At 33.9% G+C, this 22,845-nt stretch overlaps 1 protein-coding gene across 3 annotated transcripts; it reads right to left on the bottom strand.

Moving 5' to 3' along the window:
* Nucleotides 1–1,225: 1,225 nt before the first annotated feature.
* LATS1 (large tumor suppressor kinase 1) lies at nt 1,226–21,310 on the bottom strand. 3 transcript variants are annotated; one of them, XM_087718298.1, is made up of 8 exons: nt 21,065–21,310; nt 17,042–17,507; nt 16,468–16,612; nt 14,374–15,857; nt 11,599–12,181; nt 8,516–8,698; nt 7,924–8,030; nt 1,226–5,095 (listed from the first exon to the last, which is right to left on the bottom strand). In XM_087718298.1, exons 2-8 carry the CDS (start codon nt 17,390–17,392, stop codon nt 4,589–4,591), a joined length of 3,360 nt encoding a protein of 1,119 aa, XP_087574424.1. In that variant the 5' UTR covers nt 17,393–17,507; nt 21,065–21,310; the 3' UTR covers nt 1,226–4,588. The 3 variants fall into 3 exon arrangements, with proteins under 3 accessions (XP_087574424.1, XP_013926217.2, XP_087574425.1); XM_014070742.2 differs by having other exon boundaries at nt 14,374–15,854; XM_087718299.1 differs by lacking the exon at nt 21,065–21,310 and adding an exon at nt 19,475–19,638.
* Between the last annotated feature and the right edge of the window lie 1,535 nt (nt 21,311–22,845).

The raw sequence follows: 22,845 nt of genomic DNA, 5'->3' as shown, positions 1-22,845 counted from the left end.
TTAAGAGCTTTTGGTGGTCAATTGATAAGGGCACTATCAATTGTTTGTAATTTCTGCCTATATAACATTTGTTAAATAAAACAAAAAAATTATGAAATTCTGGCACAACTCAACATTAGGAATATTAATATAAGAGGAAGTGATGACTGGTACCATTGTAGTTGGTTAGTCAACAGCAGGTGGATTCATGGTAGTAATTGGGAGAGACCCCTTTCTTTTCTTGCACTGAACTTAAGAACATTCTTAAGAACATGTTCTTCACTGCAGACACATAGTGTGTCTGACCTACATAAACATTACTTGAACCTATTAAATTTAACTATCTTTTACACTGAAAATACTAACTAAAGCAACTTCAGGATCCAAACAGGAAATTGAGACTCATGATATGGGGAAAAAAATCAGTCATCCTATTATGCCCAATCATGCCTGGCAGTAGTAAAAAATGAAAAGAGTGCAAAATAAATGAGTGACTTTTGGTGGGAGTGCTACCCTTCTTAGAGAAACATGTCAGGTTACCGTAATTTATTTGTAGAATCTGTAGAGTTAAATGAAACAAACTATTTTTGAGATTGTAAACTGAATAGAAACAAGATACAAAAGGCGATACAAATAAAATAGGATCAAAATTCTTAAGTTGCTGAGTTCAATTACAGTAGCTGAAAAGTAATTTAAGCAGCAATCATGACATTTTTACATGTATGGTGAAGATAGGCAGACTCCTATTGTTTAATCTGCACATGTGCAAATCATTTATATAGAGATTATAAAGAACATTTATATTAACAGAAGTCTGTCTTTATTCAAAGTTTAGCTGTATCAAAATTTAGTTAATTTTTAGGGGAAAAATATGAAAATTCCTTATGATTGCAGATAAAGGAGCCAATATTGTTGAGGCCTGTTCATGTAAACCAGACCATGGGTTTTTATGCCTAAATTTTGCCACTCAACAGCAAAAAACAACAAAAAAATCCTTTTATTTTTAGTCTGAAGTATTTATATGCTATAATTTATATTTCTCTACAGAAATACTATACTGGTTTATGGAAATGTGATAATAAAACTGCCAACTAAAACAATTTTTGAATGGAAACTCCATTAAAATTAAATCCTTTACTATAGTATTCTATTTTTCTGAGATTATTGAGTTGTTTATATCACCATGTGAATTTCCTCTTAATGTAATTAGAAAATATGAATGTTGGGCAATAATGAAAAAAATAGCATATCATGAAATTTTGTATTCCCTGTTATTACAGAAAATCAAGCAATCATTTTTTTCAACATTACAAATTATATTGATTTAAGTCACTGAATTTACATTTTATTATCCTAACATATGGTACACTAAAGAAAACTGATTTCAAAACATAAATATATCTGTACAACACTCCAGAAATTTAATTTACTATCAGGTATTACAAGCAGAAATTTGCAAAGTTGATGCATGTATACAGTATGTCAAGACACTACTTTTCTAAAAATAAATTTTTTATCAGCAGAGTATTTATAGTATAAAAAGCATATATAAAAATGAAATATAAAAGTTAATTTTGAACAGCACCTTTTAGAGAAAGGCACACTATTAGATTCAAATATTACATTACAACAAATGTTTCATTTCAAAAAACATATTGCAGAAAGAATTTAATAGTACTTTGGGATAACAGCAGTATCTATTATTCCACTCACATTGCATTTTCTAGATGTATCAACAATGTCCCAAGAACATATTTTCCATCACAGCTTTGCACACTGGAAATGCAGATTTGCTTTTAAATTTCAAATTAACTTTAATCATATGTTCTACTGCTTCTGCTACAAATATGGTAGAAAAGCTCCAGGAAAAGGACCTGCCCTAAGATGGAATGTAAGAGAACAGTATGCCAATATTTACAGTACAATGATATCATAATATATTTTATAAATACAGTGCTTATGTATATATGTAAAAAAGCAAAGCATTGACATTTTATGTTTAATTGAAGACATTTTATTCAAAATGAAAATATGGAGCTGTTATTTTTGTTTTGTTGAATTCAAATGCAAAAATGAATTTGGACATATTAAAAAACTTAAAATGTGAAAAAAGCCAGAACAACTGAAATATGGCATATGCAAATATAAATGTGGCAAGATATACTACAATATACCCTGGATTCATACTAGAGATAATTCTAAAACAAAGTGTAAGAAATCCTGCACATGAGAAATCCTAGAAATACACAAAATGAATTGTCATAGGCAAGAATAATAGTGATGTCACAATTCATAGAGAATGTTTTTGTTTTCCAAAACAATTTATAGGTATGTTAGAATACACTAGTTTTTACATTCAGTGAAATAGAATTATTAAAAAAAGGCTTGCAATACATTAAATTCATATCAACATATTACATGAAGCTTTTCAGGATATGAATTTTAGCTGTCCTAATTTAACACTGTCCTTCATTAAAATTGAATAATTTTAATCTCTTTGGGATGGCCTGTAAGGCAGAATTTTATTGTTATATGTTCCAAATCATCAGAATTATAATACATGTATTTTTGAGCATACAAATACTAACAAGCTTAATTAAAACAATTAATGTAAAATACACATACATTGTGCTATTACTCCTTAGCTGAAAATAGCAACATATCCCAAAGATCACTTTTCCTCAATTTCCAATGAAAATGGATGTGTCTTTTATGTTTATCTGTGTAGTTAAATACCTATCAATTTCAGCATAGTATATGCTTAACTTTCAATTGTATTCAATAAGTTAATCAATGAAAATTCTGTTTTCAAATTTACAAAGCAGTTTCCCAATAGCAGATTAGATTTATCTGGTTTTAACCAGGAATATATTATATTTCATTGAAAGACAAATATAATAATTTGCCAGTTTAACTGGAAATTCTAAATATTAAACCAAGGTCAAGCCTCTTTATACTATGGATTATTTTACAAAGCAAACAAATCTCAAAAATTATAACTGTACACTGCATTGTCTGCACTCTGGCTCCATATATAGAACCCATTGTTTTGGTGGTAGCTTGGAGCAGGATTATGTGATTGTCTGCAGAATGGTGTGTTTAATAGGAGGGCTAGTATACTAATTGAGAAAAGGTACATAACATTTTTATTATGCTCACTCATGTAAGAAGTACAAGGCTGAAGTGTAGATCAGAATTGAAACAGTAGATATGTTGGAAAACATTTTTAGAAGATAGGCATTTTCCATTTGCTAAACTCTACTGATGTTTTAATATATCTGCTCAAAAGAGAATGAATCAAAGGTAAGTAACGGATAATGCTTCAATGGGACAAGTTGTACTTCTATTGCTGAAACTAAATGTATTTGGCCTGAAAAACATGCCAGATAAAATGTTATTGAGAAGTTACTTGTAAGCCACTCTTTAAATGAAATAATCAGCATAAATATAATAAACAATAAATAACTGGCTGGGAAAAAAAGAAATATTTTCTAAACTTTTTTTTTCAAAAAAAGACCCAGTACGTACATATTCTAATGTATGACATTAGAAAGCACAAAATGTGGTGCTTGGAGATTCTTCAGATACAAGAATACAGTACTAGCACAGGGAGGTTGAAATATTTACACAGTGCTATGCTATATATTTGTAGATAAAAAAGAATATTTTTAAAAAGCAGAGTATTGCCAGTAGAAAGGGGAAAAAAAGCTGTAATAGCAAAAGATGCAGCTTTTTTCTTTAATTTCAGGGTGTTGATTCAGAATAGAACAATGGTGTAAATTATATTTAATCCCTTTTAAGCATGGACCGGAATTATTCCAACCTAGTAATTTGGGAATATTAGACAATGTAAAATAATTATTAAAACAGATTTTTGCAATTAGATATCATGGGGATTCAAACATTTTAAATTTTTTGTCAAAACTTGCAGGATAAGAATTACAGAAAATTAATCAAACTTTTAACATTAATTTTGTGATAAACCATTTCTGTTAGCTATCTAAAGCAGCTGACCTTTTGAGTTGCTGCATAGGATCACCAATTACAAACCGTTATGCAAAATTGAAAATTATAATCTGAAATGAATTTTATTGTAAGGATATAGATTATTTTCAAAAAAAGACGTAGTGGACGTAGTCATTTCATGAATGTTAGATTGCAGCCTTAGCTCATAATAACTATCTTATACTTTGCTTTATATATATTGTATTTGATAATATGGCTAATTAGACAAAGTGTCTGTGAGTTTACTAAGAATTGGCTAATGCAACACAGGCAATGACTGCAAAATTATGGAAGTAATGGTTGTGCTTTATAAAAAAAATAGGCATCTCATTTCCTAAAAGAAATCACTATATTCTGTTTACAAAAAGCTTACATTTATAATTTATTTTTCCTAATATTACTATTTTCTATATTAAGCACTAACAGTGATGGAATAAATTAAAGATGAAAAACAGCTAGTTATGAGGAAAAAATTAATGTGAAAAAATTGGGAATAATTAGCATTTCCCAATCCAAGAGGGTACAAAGTCAGCTTTCTAACAGTATCTCAGGGTTTGCCCCCCACATGATTTGAGAAATTCAGAAACACGGTTTATCTTCTCTATTAAATGTAAACTAGATCACGATTTTGGACATCTCTACTGGTCCTCTCATCATCTTCATCAGACTGTGATTCTAATCTACAAGAATTAGTGTATTCATATTCAATAGGCTTTGGATAGCTATATGGATACCCATTGTCATCAAAAAACCTTCGAAACGTGAATTCATAAAAAGCATGCTCAGGATGTTTACCGTTTTTATACCACCCATTAAGTGTGTCATTTACATTCCCTTCTTTATCTTCACTCCATAATTTATCTGGATCAATTGGATCAAAATTTGATGTATCGGTGGGATGTGTAATTTTAGGAATATAAAAAGCAGGTTGCTGCCGTAAATCACTTGAAAAATCAATAGATTTAAAAAATGGGTGTGCTTTTATTTCATCTGCACCATTCTTGCCTAAGCGATCATCTGGTCCTCGGCAGAGCTTAATAATAAGATCTGATGCCTCTGGAGTTAGTTTTGCTTGCAGTGGGATGTGCAATGATGTTTTCCAATTGATAACCTTTATTTAAACACAAAGTTAAAGTTTCAAATTAAACACATACTCATATACATTTTCTTCAGGAACTAACACATTCAAAAAACTAAAAGCAAATATTTCTGAACCACTACTGCCCTGTTCAGGGAAAGAGCCTAGAAACATGCATCACAGCAAAAGCTGGGGCAGTTTGCATGGGGAGTCAAAAAGTCGAGATGGTGGCCCTGCCCCGTTTTATGTTGTCTGTAATGTATGTAAAAAGGGGGTGGGTCATTGAGCGCATAAGTGCCATCTTGGCTTTTTTGACTCCTCCTACAGATGACCCTGGATTAATATCTAGTAGAAGGCAAAATCTAAGCATTTTGTCCTTAGACAGGATAACTCTTCCTCTTGATTCTATGTGTAAATATTTTTATAGAAGAACAGGACTATTTTGTCACCTTTGATGATGATGATTATGATGCTTTGCTTCATAATTAAATGTAAAATAAAAATATTTCAATTTTAGTGAACTTTGTATAATAGAAATCCATTATTATTAACTGTACACATCAAATATTTTGTTCTATCTTCAATGTTTTAAAACATTGTTCAGTGTTTTAAAATTCTAATTCAGGCTTTTACTGAAAGACTGAAGCAAAATGATTTCTGGGGAAGAAATTGCAAACTGAAGAATGGAATGATATCTGTGATAGAATGAAAAACAAGCAAGTAAATCAGCTCCAATTCCTCTCCAGACAGAGAGGACTTAAAATTGCCTACAAGTGCTGCAGACAGTTGTTCCTCCTGAGGAGTCCACAAGACAGCAGTCTATGTGAGACAAATGAATAACCATCTTACTCAAAGCATGATTGGTGCTCAGGGACACTAGATTTACATTTTTTATCAGTTTCAGAAATTGCTTGTTAACTGCCATAATAGCTTGTAAACTGCTATTTTTATCTATTAGGAAACTTTGGATCAATAAATCTGAAAACACCAGGTGAGTTTAATTCAATTCTCACAGAAAGACATAAACAGCAAAAAGGTGATTAACACTTTTGAAAATTACAAATTGACCAAGAATCCAAATGGATTTGAAATAAAGAGTTTTCAATAAATTGTAGGAGTCTTTCCTATGGGAAAATGCTTCCTTTAAAAAAAACATGGTAGGGTGGGACTTTGAAGGTTTTAAATTAGATAGAAGGAACGAAAGGTTACAATTAAAGGAGAAGAACACTCAAATTTAACTTACTAATATAAAATGAAGCAAAATATTTTAGCACTGGACATACTGAAGAATACTTTTGAACAATGAACCTAGAAGTCAATTTCAAGTGTACCTAGATGTTATGGAAGAGGAACAAGTTTTACCTAATAACTTTGGACTAATTTGAAAGCGAATTTAAAAATAGTATGCTCCAAAAATGGAAAAAGATGCTATACTGGACATAAGAAAGAAATCATCTGATGTCTTAATAATTTAAAAGGATGTACAAAAACAAAGTAAGATAATGACCTGGATAATTTTCCTTTATTGATTTGCAAAAGAGGCTTGTTATATTTTGAAGAATTTTATGAGAAAGGCAAAATAAATTAAAAGAAACTGAATTGAATTGAATTTTATTATTTGTATGCCGCCCTTCTCCGGGAAGGACTCAGGGCGGCGAACAATTCAGAAAGAGAAAAGGGGGAACATAAAACAGAATACAGAAAATTAAAATAAGCAAGAATCACGCAACCATACAAGTCGAGAGGGGAGGGAACTCATCAACCCCAGGCCTGCCGGCAAAGCCAGGTTTTGACGGCTTTTCGGAAGGCCTGGAGAGAGGTGAGGGTCCGAATCCCTGTGGGGAGTTCGTTCCAGAGGGCTGGAGCTGCCACAGAGAAGGCCCTCCCCCGGGTAGTAGCCAGGTGGCATTGGCTAGTAGACGGGACCCGGAGGAGGCCAACCCTGTGTGATCTAATAGGTCTTTGGGAGGTAATTGGCAGCAGGCTGTCTCTCAAGTCAAATTCTAGGACATTATTTGAAGGGATTAAATATCAAGATTGTTAAAAATAAAGGGAAAGAATATAAAATTGATTTATTTAATAAAATAAATATATATTTTATCTCTTCTAACTCTTAATGCTGATCAGGCCTGAAATGACAAGACTTTAATGATTTGTTTATAGAGAAGAGATGGAACATCGGAAGAAGAGATTATTTCTTGTATTTTAAGAGGTGAAAATAAGTTACTAAAATGGCGATGAATTGGAAATTCATTTCTTCATATATTTCTTTTCTTTTTCTTTATTATATTATTTTTCTTTCTGTTCTATTTTTCTTTTTACTCTTTCCTCCATTTTGTTTTTTTTTCTTTTCTTTTTTAATTTGTATTAGTTTAAATGTTTCCAATAGTAATTTTTAATAAAATTACAGTTAAAAAAGAAAGACTGGAGCAAACTATTACTACACTATTCATTTACTATGACTTCTATTTCAAAAGAGCGACAAAATACATAAAGCAATAAAATATGTCCTGCAGATGAAATAAAGTAACAATAGTTGTCTACTAGGAGGTCTTATAGTGAAAACATATTTCCTCCTCTTAGGATTAGTAGAATTTCACATTTTTATATTGGAATAATTCCACGCTTCTATAAAAAAGAAAACAAAATAGGTTGGTAGCCCACTCTATTAAAATTTTGGGAAGAAATAGTATCTAATTACAATTTCTAGTTACAGCTAAAGTTGTATATAAGCATTTTGAAATATAGAGAAAATATATTACATATACATTGTTCTAAGTTAAATGCAGACCAAACCTTATTTGGCTTTTACACATTACTTATACACAGAGGCAACTGATAGCATTTTTCTCTCCAAATACCTTCATTTGGGTTTCCAATGGTGTTTGTGCTAAGAATGGAGGTTGACCTACTAGCATTTCAAAAAGAATCACTCCAACACTCCACCAGTCACATAGCTGAGTATATCCTGAAGCAAAAATAAATAAATAAAAATCCAGTAATTACTCAGACCAACAGTAATTCTAAATTTCTTTCTAACAACATACTAGCTATTATGCCAATGCAGTATTTTCCAAATATCTAGCACAGGGGTGTCAAATTGGTGGCCCACGGACCGGATGCATCACACGCAAGCCACACCCATCTCAGCTCCGCAAAGGGGAAAAACATCGCAAAACATCACATGGCAATGTGACATGGTGAGTCTGACACCCCTGCTCTAGCACATCTGACTTTTAGGCCTTACGACTGAACTTGTTACATATTAATATATTATGTTCTTTCTTACAAATTAATTTATAATTTTTGCTCAACATTATTAAGAGTTATTGGCAACAGTCCTGCAGTATTGTGGAACTTCCTTGTAGTTAGAGTAATAGTTTTCAGGAACAATTTTAAAAAACTAGCCATCAATTTAGCAAACCCAGCTATAGGAAAAAAGGAAAGCTTTACCTGTCCGTAATAATACTTCTGGTGCAATGTAATTTGGTGTCCCAACAAGTGAATGTGCTAGACAGCGCTGATGTTGACGTGCTGCTCTACGTTCAAGAGGCTTTAGTCTATCTCCACATCTACAGCTTGCTGGATCTCCCCATTCATTACTGAAATCCATGCTGTCTTGACGGGGATGGTCACCTAACATGCAAAAGCCCAAACATTACTATTATGTTTAAACTCCAGTCATCAATCAAGTTTCACAGAATCTATTTTAAAAAATATGATTTTTAAAAAAAAAATGTAATTACAGTATAGCATTTCAATATATTGAATTACAGCACTTTGATTAAAAGCAAGTGGGGATTTGTGAGGATTTTTACTTTGATAAACAATTATTGGGAGCTACCCAAGAAGAATATAATGAATTGGAAGGATCTTGAATAAAATGTCATGTTGTGAGCGTGCAGCCTCAATAATTCAAAATATTGCAATTTATTATTTATCTGTACAAACATGCATAACTGACAACTAGATTTTGGCAGAGAGGACTTTCAGGCCCTGAATGAAACGTCCCAGAGTCTTTCCCAACACATACAATCACTTAACAACCACAACCAGAAGTGCCAGGATTGCAGTCAAATGATATCTCACTTAACAACTGCTTAATGTTTGCTCAATGATCGAGATTCTGGGCTCAACTGTGGTCATAAATGGAGGATTAGCTATATACATTGTGAGCAGAACTGCTAAGTTTATTTTAAGGCAGCTCAGCTAACAACCCATTATATAATGAACTGACTGGATTATCACATAAAGGCGATGTATTTATCTGAATACTGATTCCCTGTATTTACCACATATATATTTTACTGTATTTTCTTTTATTTATTTTATCTTCTCTGATATGGTCATAAGTCTAATCAATTAATTAATTATTACAAATATTATTGTTTTATCATTTAGCATATATTCTGACTGACCTCAGTTCCTTTATGAAATGTTAATGATCAAGCAAATATATATAATGATCACTATTAGAAAACCATTATGAGACCTTTCCGTTCCAATACTAGAAAATAGGATTTATTTTTTTAGCAAAAAGTCTATTATATTTTTAGGCATTAAAGACTGCAAGGCATATATAGAAGATGTTGGGCTAGAAGTATGATAATCTGTATTTACATGTTATACTTTGGGACAAGTCTGAAATAGCTGATAATGAAGACCAGCTATTTAGCAATTATAGAGCATTTTATTGCCAATCAAATCTTTAAACTGCCTGAATTATTTTCATGGCATTTCAATTGCCTAACATTTCAAAATGGCAGTATATTTAATTAAAGCTTTAATTGAGTTGATCTATATTAATAGTATCTAAAATTTCCTAATTACTATCAGTACTAGAACATGCTTTGGATTCTTCTAGCTGTATTTTAATCCACTGAAAAGTATTGTTGGTGGATAGCTGTTTTTACAAAAACTTTGGAATAAAAAACATTAAAGATTAACAAATCAAATAGCTAATTTAAGATGATAGAAAACTCAAAAGAACATTTTCTTATCATTTTAATGTGAGACAATTTTCTATTTATTGGCAACCCAGTGAATATTTAAAAAAGTGGTGGCTATTGGTTTCACTAGGTTGTAAGGGTAAAACGGGTAAAGGAATATGTACTAATGTCATACTGTAGTTTTTTGTTTTTCTTTTCTTTACATTAAAGCAATATCTTAAAAAAGGAGCAAGATGAGAAGAGAAATTGCCTCTTAGCAGAAACTTCCTATAAGTAGAAAGCCTCCTCAAACTCCCAGGTAATACTAGATTTTATTTATTTATTTATTAAATATCATCTGGACCCTTTTTTCTCACCTTAAGGTCAAAGAAAGAACTACCTAACAAGGAAAAGGCAAGGTTAATAATAATGACTAGACAAAAGTATTTGTAGCTGGCTAAATAAAAAACATTCAGCAATCCTTAAATTTCTATTCCTAGTTTCTAACATAAATCTGGACATTTTCTCTTAATATATTTTAAAACATCCCTGTAATTTTCTTAATTCTAACTCTGACTTTCTGGAAGTAGAGAGCTCACAAATTGTCAATGCCTGACTTAGTTAGCCTTTTCAAATTATTTTAATTCTATAATCTAGACACCAATCAGGTCTAGTAAAATTGCAAGTACGGTAAATGGAAGCAAAAATTAGTATTTTCAGTTTCTTTTTCCTGATTTCTAGAGGTTGTCTGGATCTTTTTGTAATCCGGACCTGGTAGCCATGAGTGAGTGCCCAGTAGATGTAGAAATCACATTCTTATTTTTGAATAACCTTGGTTTTCTTCTGGACAGAAAGATTTAATTTTAATGTTCTGAATAACTAAGAGACACTGAAAGACAAAATATGAGGCTATATATCCCTTTCCACCTTTCTATTCCCTACTTTCCACAAAAAATTCTCCATTAAATTTTGCAACTTTTAAAAACAGGAAAAGAAGTTCTCTATGTTTTCTTATTCAGACTTTCAGTATTGCACACCAAATTAAGAATTAAGTAGATGAAGTTTCAAAAGATAGTTTACTGATGCTTTAATTTTGATGGGAAAGCAAAAAAAAAAAAAAAGCACCCCAACAACAACCCACCTGCACTATTATAATTCTACTTGTTGGCAAAAGGCCTGAAATTAAATATATCCAAACGTGCAACTAGCTATTTTTCAGAAATTATAACATTTTAAAATATGATATGTACAAATTTTGACTTTATTTTTGTATGAAGTTTGCAATGAAAAGTATTGTGGAAGTTAAGATGTATTATTTACTATTTTATACCAGAGATTTCTGATGTGATTTTTTTTAAAAAAGCAGTATTCAATACATTTTGAAAAAGGATTTTATCATGATGCTACTGTTCTGGAAGATTCTAATTCCAAATTCATTTACAAAGAGTTTCCTTTGTTTTGGAGTAAATACATTTATAATTACTTAACAGCATGTTATGATATCCAGTCAAATCATCTGGTAGAAAACATATTACAAACCAACATCTTGTTCTGTGTGGTAATAATCTAACACATAAAGATAATTTTGGGACAAACTGCTTGCCTTACCACTCTGATAGTATTTGGAATCGTGTGTCCACCGAAAGCCAGTACAAAGTCCAAAGTCTGTCAATTTGATATGGCCGTCACGATCAATCAAAATGTTGTCAGGTTTTATGTCTCTATGAATGAAGCCCATCTTATGAACACTTTCAACAGCACAGGTCAGTTCTGCTATGTAGAATCGGGCCATATTTTCAGGAAAGACTCCCATTCGAATTAACAAGCTCATCATGTCTCCTCCTGGAATATAGTCCATTATAAAGTACAAATTGTCCTTATCTTGGAACGAATAGTACAGACGAACTACCCATTCATTATCAGCCTCTGCAAGAATATCCCGTTCAGCTTTAACATGAGCAACCTGGTTTCGAAGTAGCACATCCTTTTTTCGAAGAGTTTTTTTTGCATATAAGGCATTTGTATCTACCTTTCTTGCCAAACAGACTTCTCCAAATGCCCCAATTCCAAGAGTCTTAATTTTAACAAACATTGATTTATCCATTTTAGCTCTTTTGAGACGGATGTAGTTGGATTCCTTTTGCCATAGCATTTTCCTCATTTGATCTTGGGCCTCTTGGGACAACCCAACCTATGCAACAAATGTAAAAAAAAATGATAGTGGAAAAAAAAACAATTTAAGAAAAGTAAACAATATCAGCCCTTAGGGAATAATACTCCCATTTTATTATTTCAGTTTATTTTATTGAATAAAAATTAGGAAACATTCAAAACACTTCAGAACAATATATAACAAAATGTTAAAATGAGATATTATAAACAATCATACATGAGAGCCATGCACAATAAGGCTCAAGATTCAAGGACAACGTTTTAGCAAGAAACTCCATTGATGAAACTCGATAAACTAATTAGAAGATTCTATTATTAAAAGTCACAAAGTGATGCTTTGACTGATATTCCAACAAATACTTTTACATTGTCAGTTAGGCTAGACATATACTACCTATTTACTAGAAAAATGCACCTAATTTCTTCCCATATGACTTTCCAGCTTCTAGCCTTCATTCAAAAATCTTATTTTTAATTAAATTTAATACAATCTTAAAATAAACATTTACATAAACAAATATCTGGCAGAATGAGTACAGTACTAAACAATTCAGCCACTTTGAACAATGTAAACGAAATAAAAAAGTGTATTTGTATCGTCTTTGTGTGACTGTAGAACATAAAAACAAATATGGTATACAATATTAGTGATCTAATATAAATACATTCAAGTACAGTGAAACAAAGCATGCTTAATTTAAATGCATGTAAGCGTGCAGAGTCCCATAAGAAAGGATCCATGCTATTCTTTAAATAGAATACTTGTCTCCAAAATATTACTTGCCTACCCAGTAACGAAGGCTACAGATGTCAGGAAAGCTTCCAACACCTTAATAGTTTAAACCAGCTGTTAGTGAAAGTGAAAAGGAAAGAGACTAAGAATGAACATGTAGAAAGAACAAGAAATTTAACTGCCTATTCATGAGGATGAAATTTACCAAATAATTTTTGAAAACACTGTAATTAAAATTCCACTCCTATAGATGACATGAGAACTTCAAACCCAGCAGATATATAAATTAAAAATAATTGAGGTTGAAATGAAATTCTAGTGCACTCAAAAATAAAGGCAATTTCACTACCTTTCCAACATGTAAAAAGTAAGAATTTTAAAGCTTATTTTTATTGGAAAATCAATTGTTAAATCTTTTTTAAAAATATCCAACAAGTCTCATTCTATATTATAACAAACAATAAACATACCCTTATTTATAGTGAAATCAAGCAAAATACCTTTTCTAGTCAACTTACTTAATATGTACACAGTCCCACAAACTCCCAGTTTTATTAAGCTTTATCTCTAACTATATTATAGACCGTGTTGGTTCATAGCAGTTTTTATTTGAATCAGGACAACTTATGTGCACAGACAATTAGTTGCAAGTATCAGATTTGGAAAGCGCTTTCTGGTGGTGCCAAGCCCATGACAGTGCTTGGGTATTAAATCCTTAAACTTCCTGGCTCAGTTTTATGAAAGCAGCCAGTTCCACCAAGAACATAGAGCAGCTCCGCCCTATGTTCTTGGTGGATGTCTAAATATTGTTATCTATCTCCCCATCCACACTCCCATAAGCACTTTCTGTTATGAGCAATAAAATAAAAATGAAATGCATTTGGTGATTTGGGTTTTTTTTTATGGCTGATTTGTTTCTGCTTCCTGTTTTTTAGACTGTTTTTTGTTTACAATTTATTGGATTATAATGCAATCAACCACACAGCCAGAAAGATATTTAAGAACTTAATATTACTGGCCTGAATAGGATTGCACTATAAAAAATGGTAGACTATTACCATTTTAATAAAGGTAAAGGTTTCCCTTATCCAGTCATGTCTGACTCTAGGAGGCAAAGCTCATGTTCATTTCTTAGCTGAGGGAGCCAGCATTGTCCAAAAACATTTCCATGGTCATGCAGCCAGCATGACTATATGCCAAGGTGCATGGAATGTCTTCCCACCAAAGTGGTACCTATTTATCTACTCGCATTTGCATCCTTTTGGGCTGCTAGGTTGGCAAGAGCTGAGGTAACTAAGGAGAGTTCACCCCATTACACGGTGCTCGGGTCTTGAACCTGGGCTGTCAGCTTTTCAGTCTTTAACCTACTGAGCTATCATGTCCTAAGCAATTACTGTTTAAGTCTAATGCAATGGTGATATTACAAATTCAAAGTATATTCCATGCAAATTAAAAATTAAAATAATTTTAAAAATTACCCTCATCATTTCATTTTCAAGCTGTTTCTTACGATGCAGACGCTGTTGATGAGACTTGAGTATGTTTTCAACATGCTGTTCCATAAAGAATTTAAAGGCTTGAGGAGAATAGCTTTGAATGCGGGATTCCCTCCGTTCTTCATCTCTTTTATTCTTCCTAACAGGAACAGGAGAAGTTGTTATTTGCTTCTTCTCTCTATCGATTATCTCATTGTTTTCATTCTTTTCAGCATCCTCTTCTTTAGGAAACCCAGGCTGATCTTCTTTGCTAGGCTTTGTTATAGCTTCATATGGGGTAGCAGATAGATTTGGATGTAATAAATGCTTTGGATAAGGAGGGGGTGGTCCTTGATAATTTCCACTTTCTGCTGCAGGTGAAATAACTGGCACAATTGTACACGGTCCCTCAGAAAAAGAGGTGGGCTGGACCGCTTGCATTGGTTGAGAAATCCAAGAAGGATGAGTAGGAGCTAAGGCAGTTTGCAATTCTGGTTTCAATACACGCATACTTTTTACTGGCTGCTGTATAGGAGCTGGAGTAACAGCTGTAACTGTTGTAGCAGAAGACTGTGAATTTGCAGCATGGTTTTGTCTGTTTCCAGCATGATTATTGAAAGAATTTGATCTTACTGGAATATTGGATTGCCATACTGGGATGTCATGTCCATTTCCAGAGGATGATTGTGACCAGGTTGTTGGAATTCCTGGAACATTTATGTTATATAATTCCATATTATGGCTGTTTCTATTTGGCACCATCATAGATTGAGAAATGTTCCCATTAGGATATGCTGAAAGGGGAGTAGGACCACCTGTTTGCATCTGCAAAAGTGTAGGACTTTGTCGGCTTGTTGGAGATATTGGATAAGGAGGAGGTGGTTGGCGACTTGCTGAGTTACTAGGCACAATATTTTGATGAACAATATATTCAGCCTGACAATTGCCATTTTGTATTCCACTCCTTCCCGATGAAAAACTAAATTTGTTATTAACTGAACTTTGCATGATTATTGGTTGTCTACCAACAGGAACTGAAGTAATACCTCTTTGTCCCTGCACAGGAGGATTCATAGATGAAGAATTCATAGTTTGGGGAGGATAACCATCCTGCCATGATCCTGGAGGCACTGGAGAAATGCGAGATATCATATATTCCATGTTCCCCGAATACCGTTTTGTTTGAGAATTTGCTTCCCAGGAAGGAGGAGGTGTTCCTCTGGGAGGGGGTGGTGGTGGAGTAACACTTCTGACTTGAGGTGGAGGTGGTGGGTTCACTCTTTGTCCATTACCAGGGTGGGCCTGAACAAATGCAGCTATTCCAGACCCAGATAATGGTCTTCCTACTTCCCCCTGAGAAATAGGGCTTTCTGAATGAAATGTAAGGCCATCTCCCAGTGCAGAAGCATGTCTCTGGGGTACCAAAGATTCTTTAGAACCTTTCCAGCTTTGTCTACGGATAACTGACTGCTGTACTGCTCCTCCTGCTTTTTTTAAAAAAGTAAAAAGACATTTTTTTAACTAGTCATTTTAAAATTCTGGAATAGTCATTATATATATAAAAGATTAGAAGCAAGCATTTCTGACATAAAAACACACCAGAATGAACTGATATAAAAATGAGATGAGAAACAATTTAAATCAAATTTCATATGAATTTATTACAAAAAAGATACAGACTCACAATAAATCCAAGCACATATAGGTAGTTCTCGGACAACCATTTGTTTAGTTAGAAATTAGTGTCTTGCTTAAGAACAGAAATGTTGGGCTCAATTGTGGTCATAAGTCAAAGGCTACCTGTACTCATATGACAGTGTAGAGTCCCTGGACCCAGATGTCCCGTGGTATTTATAAATGATCTGCATAGAAGACTATAACATTGACCCTAAATAGTTTTTGGAATAAAAAAGCTCCAAAAGAGCTTTTTCCTATTAATTCTTTGTGGCAAATTGGCCCTTTTCAAATGGTTTTTTTTTTAAATTAAAAGCACTTTATTTTTCAGTCAGTATCTCTTATTTAAAATTATTTCTCATCAGTTTTGAAAACATACAAATTCTATTTCTCCTTCCCAAGGGTATATATGGATGTGCATACCTGGGGGTTTGGGGCCAGCAGTAAGGGGTCTAGATGCAGCTGCTGCCATTTGTTCTCGACGAGAATCTTGATAACTCATTATAAATTCAATGGCTGCTTCTATGCTGCGGCTATTGGTTTGTCTTAGAGCTTGCACAACCATATCCTATTGATGGGAAGAGTATACAACAACAAAACAAACAATTTCCCAATAAGATAATCATTCATAACAAAAAAATGTCAGAAACACTGTATTTAATATTAGATTGAAAATTTAAAGACTAAGTGCTACTATTCCTAACAATGCAATATTGGTATAATCGGAGCATCCATGGCATTGGAAATGTGGTCATTACAAAACAAGATGACATTAGCATGCTGGAGTGAATCAAATTATACAGAATTTTTTTTTCTAAACTCCAAGATCAGGTACTTTACCTCCACCTTGCACACTCAAAAACAAATCCCATTAACATAATTGAGAGAGTTTTTCCCTACAATTTTTATTAAATGCTGATTAACAAACAATATCAGGTAGCTACCGGCGTTGGTACCGGTTCGCTTCGCACGTGCTTCACTAGAAATTATATTTTACCTCATCAAATCCAGCAGCTTGGAGATTTTGCAACATCTGACGATTAACTTCTGATGTTCCTCTGGTTGAAGAACTTGTTTCATTTGCAAAAGGAAGTAGAGAATTTCTAATTTCTTGCAAAGCTTTATGGTAGGTAACAAATTTAGGGGGATTTCGACCTTGCCTGGGATCTTCAGTTGGTATTTTACCCATATTTTGTTCAACTTTAGCAGCATCTGAAGGCTTCGGTAAATTTCTAAGGCTCTCTCGTATTTCTTGTAACATCTGCCGGCTGCTGCTAGTATAATTACTGGCAGGAAATGTTTTAGGCCTCATTTGTCTATATCCCTCTGGTTTCTCGCTTCTCTTCATGAACTCGTATAACTATTAACCAATATTTTCAATATGTTTAATACTGTAATCAGTTGGATGGCAACCCCAAAACGCAGTTGATCTTGATTCCAGTAGTACATACATCCATTCAAGTCTAAGAGAATAGAATAATAGTCATTCTAAATAGAATAATAAAACACTGTTACATTATTGGAAAATGTTTTATTGCACTCTTATTTTTATCACATTCTTATATTTGGTATGAAAACAAATTTCCTTCTACTTAATATTTACAATCTGAAGAAAATAACCCACTTTTACAATACAAATATAGAATAATAAAAGAATTGGGTATTAAAACTGTCTCCAAACTTATTGTGACACACTGCAGATACCCATGGCAAATTCATTAGACACTTGCCACCTTCCTGTTGAAGAATCATTTTAACCTTTCCATACCTGTTAAAGATTTCTAAAAGAAGTCAGATCCATTTATGCAAATCTATTGGTTGCTTTTATCAAGTCAGGTCTCTTCTTGCAAGAAATTGGTTATGTTTAAGAAACTAGTTCTTGACTTCTCTGGAGACTGAATATTTTACACAATATTACTCAAACAAGAAAGTATTTATTTAATCCTTAAAAGTGATATAAATGTTCAAATTAGAGGGATTGTCAGGTTCAATATATGTTTGCTTGTATTTGTTTGTTAAAAGATAGCATAAAAATTAAACTTAAATAGCAAAGCTTTAGTAACTGCAACTTATTTTATTACTGCGAGTATAGTAATTATATTGCATACTTTTTACTGCTACTTTGATTAATCACTTTAGAAAGCCAACAACCAATTTCTCTGTTTCCATCCATCTCCATCCTTAACTACTAGATGCAACAATTATATTAGGAAACATTCTCCTTCTGATATAACTCTTTCATTTTAGTTCTGGGAGACAGTGCTAACAGCTAAAATGTTCCTTTCTAACCATCAGAATCTTGTAACAATAAATACAATTCAATGTATTGTAATTTATTATTATTAAAGGTAAAGGCAAAGAGAGAGAAAAAAAGTTTTCATTCGCTTTCCAAAAGAGATGGGAAAAATATAATTCCTAAGAGAGTCATTCCATCACTTGAAAGAAATATAAGAGAAGGCCTTCACCATTAGGTGCTTTAATGAATTGTTCTGATATATAGTCTGTATGTATCTACCTGCCTACCTCTTAAGAGAAAACTTTTCCAGTTTGTATTATTTTTAATAGTTTAAACACATTTTATTATATTTTAACTGTTTATTTATATTTTTAGTTTTCCTACATGCTCTATAGACAGACAGGGGAGATTTAGATCATAAAAATGAATAATAAACCCCAATGTATCAAATCTACATTGCAGAGTTTCACATGAACTAACAGTTTAATTAAAAAACGCAGTGGAAGTTCTTAAAAGAGATAAGTTATGATTCAACATAATGATCATGTTTCTGCTCATCCTCCATCAGAAATTGTAACAAACCTCAGGGGTGATTCAGAGGTCAATTCAAGTTTTAACTATATGAGTATTTTAACCTTATACCAGGGGTGTCAAACTCATGACATATCACAACTTTTCCCCCCTTCACTAAAATGGGAGTGGCCATGTTCACCACATGACGCATCCAGCCCACGGGCCGCGAGTTTGACACCCATCTTATACTGTACTGAAAAGCAGGATATTAAAAAACTGCTTTCTCAAAATGCAATCCTTAATATATCAAAAATTTTCCTGAAAATTAAAATAAAATTATGTTATTATAATGCAAAAACTTTAGGATAAATGGTTTTATCTTAAATGGTTATGTAAATAAATGATAAGATAAATTTCTAATGAAGATTATTTTGACCCCTATTTTTTTACAAAAACATATGTAGTACCTTTTAAAGTTATTTTATTCTTAGCTGAAATTGGCTATACTTTTATAGACGGTTACTAATTAAAAACATGAATGATAGAATAATGAAACAGGCAGAATATCAAATACCATCTAGTTCACATCTCAGATATTACCTGTACTGAGGCCTTACTCCTATTGCATCACACTGTTATAATTAAATTACTATATTTTTAAGCTAGAACTCTGTACCGTACATTGTAAATCTTCTAAAAGCTGCTTAGTAAAACATATTTTTCTCTATTTTTCAAAAATAGGATGCTCCGCTATTTCTTTTCCTTTGTCAATATATATTCATTTGTCTTCAGAGTAAACAAATAGTGGCTGGAATGAATAGTAGTGCCAAGAAGGAGGAAGAATTTCTCCTCGGGGTTTCAAATAGATAGGAAACAAGGAAGAAAGTCACATCTGCCTCCAAATTTGTAACCAATATTGAATACAACTTAGTGCTTCCTACACTGAACCAAGGTGAAATTAGATAAACAATTCACACTGTGCCTATCCAGAGTTATTCATGTATTATTTATCTGCACTGAAAACCACCCAGTCAGTTGGACTTTGGCAGCATTAAAATCAAAATGGTAATAATGAAACATCTACAGAATAATTCAGTCAACAATCCTATAAACATAATTTGGTAGAAAGACTCACATAATTTTATTCATTAATTTATTTATTCACATGACATATGGCTGTGTAACTCAGATAATGATTATCATTTAATTTTCTACAACCATACAGCTAATGAAATGAACCATAAATATATTATTATGCATTTATCTGTTATTTTAAAAACTATTTGTGCTCTCAGTCTATCTGTAGTTAACACAATGAGGCACTTATGAATAAATAAGCTGAAAATTGCATTGTTAAAAAGAAAATATGAAGCAATGACAAAAAGTTGAAAAACTTATGTCAGTGGAATATTATGAATCTGGAGGACAAAACTAATATTATTAGTTTGCTTTTGCAAGAATTGTTAAAACCTGTTATAAAACAATCATTATGTCCTTTAAAGCTAGTATTATTTAAACATATTTAAGCAACCAGAAAAAACATGAACTAAAACAACTGAGGACCACGTTTTGTAAAAGTTACTATTATTCTTTTTAATAGGGCTGATATACCTAAATTCATTTTACTTCCCCTTTTCTTTCACATCCTTTTTCTAGGGGATACAATGGTCTATTTTATTACAAAGACAAGAATTGGATCTTTATAATATTCCAAGCACGTGCTATAATTTGGTAAAATTCCTAACTAAACAAGCACGTCAGAAGCCTTATATAAACAATAAACAACTAACACTTTTCGTGTTATCTTTACTACGCTAAGGGCAACTATACAAAAAAATAACTCTTAAAATAATTCACTATAACTGAGAACGTCAGACGATTCCCCTCCCCCGAATTGAGAAATGTCTCCGTTGTTTAAAAATCAAATAAACCGCAATAAGCAAGAAAAACGGTGCACATTTAAAAAGAAAAAGCTCATTTAAAACCCTACAAGAGATGCGATTTAGGCTTAAGGGACAGTAAAGGAGAAGCGTAAGACACACGCAAATGCCAGGTGTTCGACCTAAGTGGATTACTTCAACGAAGTAATCTTAGGCGACCCGAGCGATGGGCGGCTGGGAAACACAAAGGAGTCGGGACGATTCCCGTCAAAGCAGCGGAATGTCATAAAACCTTAGGCCAAGGCGTGCCCCGTCTCCCAGGCCTTCCTCATTAACTAGCCACCGATTTTCCTTTCCCTGAGGCGGAGCCCAAGCAAATCCATTTACCCACCTGCCTGGGGGAAAGGCTGTGGTGACAGCGCCTCAAGCCCAGCAAACCGGAGGAAGGTGACGACGACGACAACGACAACGACGAGGTTTCACAGCGACAGCTACGCGGTTTAGCCTAAAACGTTTCGGCTCCCCTCCCCCCTCAATTTCTATCCCCCCCTTTTTTTTGGAGGGGGGTTCAATTCCGAGCCGCCATTTTGTCGGTGGGTTTGTCGCCCAAGATTCCCGGATATAAAACCTTTTCCCGACTTCCTTTGCGTGTTCCGCCGGCTTCTTTTTCTCCTCCTCCTTCTCGCGTCCCCCCCCTCCCTCCCCGAGCCCAGAATGCGAGAGAACCCAGGAGTGCTTCGCGAGGGGTTCCTTTTTTCCCCTCTCTTCTGGCGGTGGCGCCGGGCTTGCAGGCTCTTCTGCCCCTTTGGCGCGCTTCGTGGGAGAGGCGCCACCTGCACGGTCGGACCGACAAGAGCTCCGGGAATAGCAATTTTAAGACATCTTTGCAAAATCCGGAGAAAGGCGAGGGTTGTACCTTGGGCTCAATTCGATAAACTCGGCGTGTACGGTCTCCCGCATCGGCGCTGCGTCTTAATCTACTTTGGCTAATGAAACCTACCACGTCTCAGGGCAACGCAGCTTCTGGGGGCCTAAAAAAAGATCCGTTGCGGGGAAACGGTCTCTCCTTTCTTGTATTTGTATTTATTAATTTGTCAAACATGTACAAGATAGCAGGTATAAATGTAAACATGGACATGAACGAAAGAAATGAATACAAATAAATGGGGACAGTAGGACAGGGACGGTAGGCACGCTGGTGCCCTTATGCACGCCCCCTTTATGGACCTCTTAGGAATGCGGTAAGGTCCACAGAAGAGAGTTTAAGGTTGAAGCTGTGAGGGCTAGAAGATGTAACAACTTTCTTGTTGCTTTTCAGTGTTGTAAAATAGGCCTTTTAAATGTCCAGGTGTTTGGGAGTGGTTGGCTGGCTATTACGTTGAAATGAGTCAAATTTACTGTTTGGGTCAAGCATGGCTAGCTCTAAGAACCTCCCCCCCCTGCATATTTGCCCTTCGAATGTATCCCCATGGTTTGTCTATCGAGATTCTCAGTCATCCAGGTCATGGTTGTCCCAAAGATGCTTTTTTTTCAGGAGGCAACTTGGACTTTCTGGTTTTTCTTTGAAGACATTGTGCTTTTTATCTAAGAAGCTTCCTTCAGCACATTGTGATGAAGCTTCTTGGATGAGAAGCCAAATGTCTTCAAAGAAAAAACAGAAAGTCCAGTTGCCTTTTGAAAAAAGCACCTTTGGGATCCCCAAGATTTCAACAAGGAAATTACAGGTTAGATCCAGGAAGCACTTTGTGTGTGCCTGCAGTGCATTTTAAAGATTTTTTTCCCCTTCCCCTCTGAAGTGCACCTTTTTCACTTCTAGAGGGAAACTCTCCCATTGTCACTCCCAAAAGCACGTCTGTATAAGTAATCCTTGGCTTACGTCCATTCGAAGTTGGAAAAAGATGGTTTTACAACTGGTTCTTGAAAAGTTTATTAATGAATCAAATTTATATTGCCAATCTCACAGAAAGCAACTGTTGATGGTTCATACAAGTTCTGACTATTGTAGCATTCCCATAAATACATCGCACAAACTTGGGTGCCTGGATTTTGCTACAGTGAGCCAGTTACGTGATTGTCATTTATGACCTTAACTGCCAGTTTCCTACAGGCAACATAAATGGGGGAAGCAGGGAATTTTTCAGGTCACCCCAGTAAGTCATTCTTGTTGCTTTT

Source organism: Thamnophis sirtalis, unplaced genomic scaffold (assembly GCF_051295495.1).
Source record: "Thamnophis sirtalis isolate CommonGarterSnake01/CBP01778 unplaced genomic scaffold, rThaSir2_p1.2 scaffold_6, whole genome shotgun sequence".
In the NCBI taxonomy this organism is placed as follows: Eukaryota; Metazoa; Chordata; class Lepidosauria; order Squamata; family Natricidae; genus Thamnophis; species Thamnophis sirtalis.
This window is presented reverse-complemented; position numbering and strand designations above follow the sequence as displayed.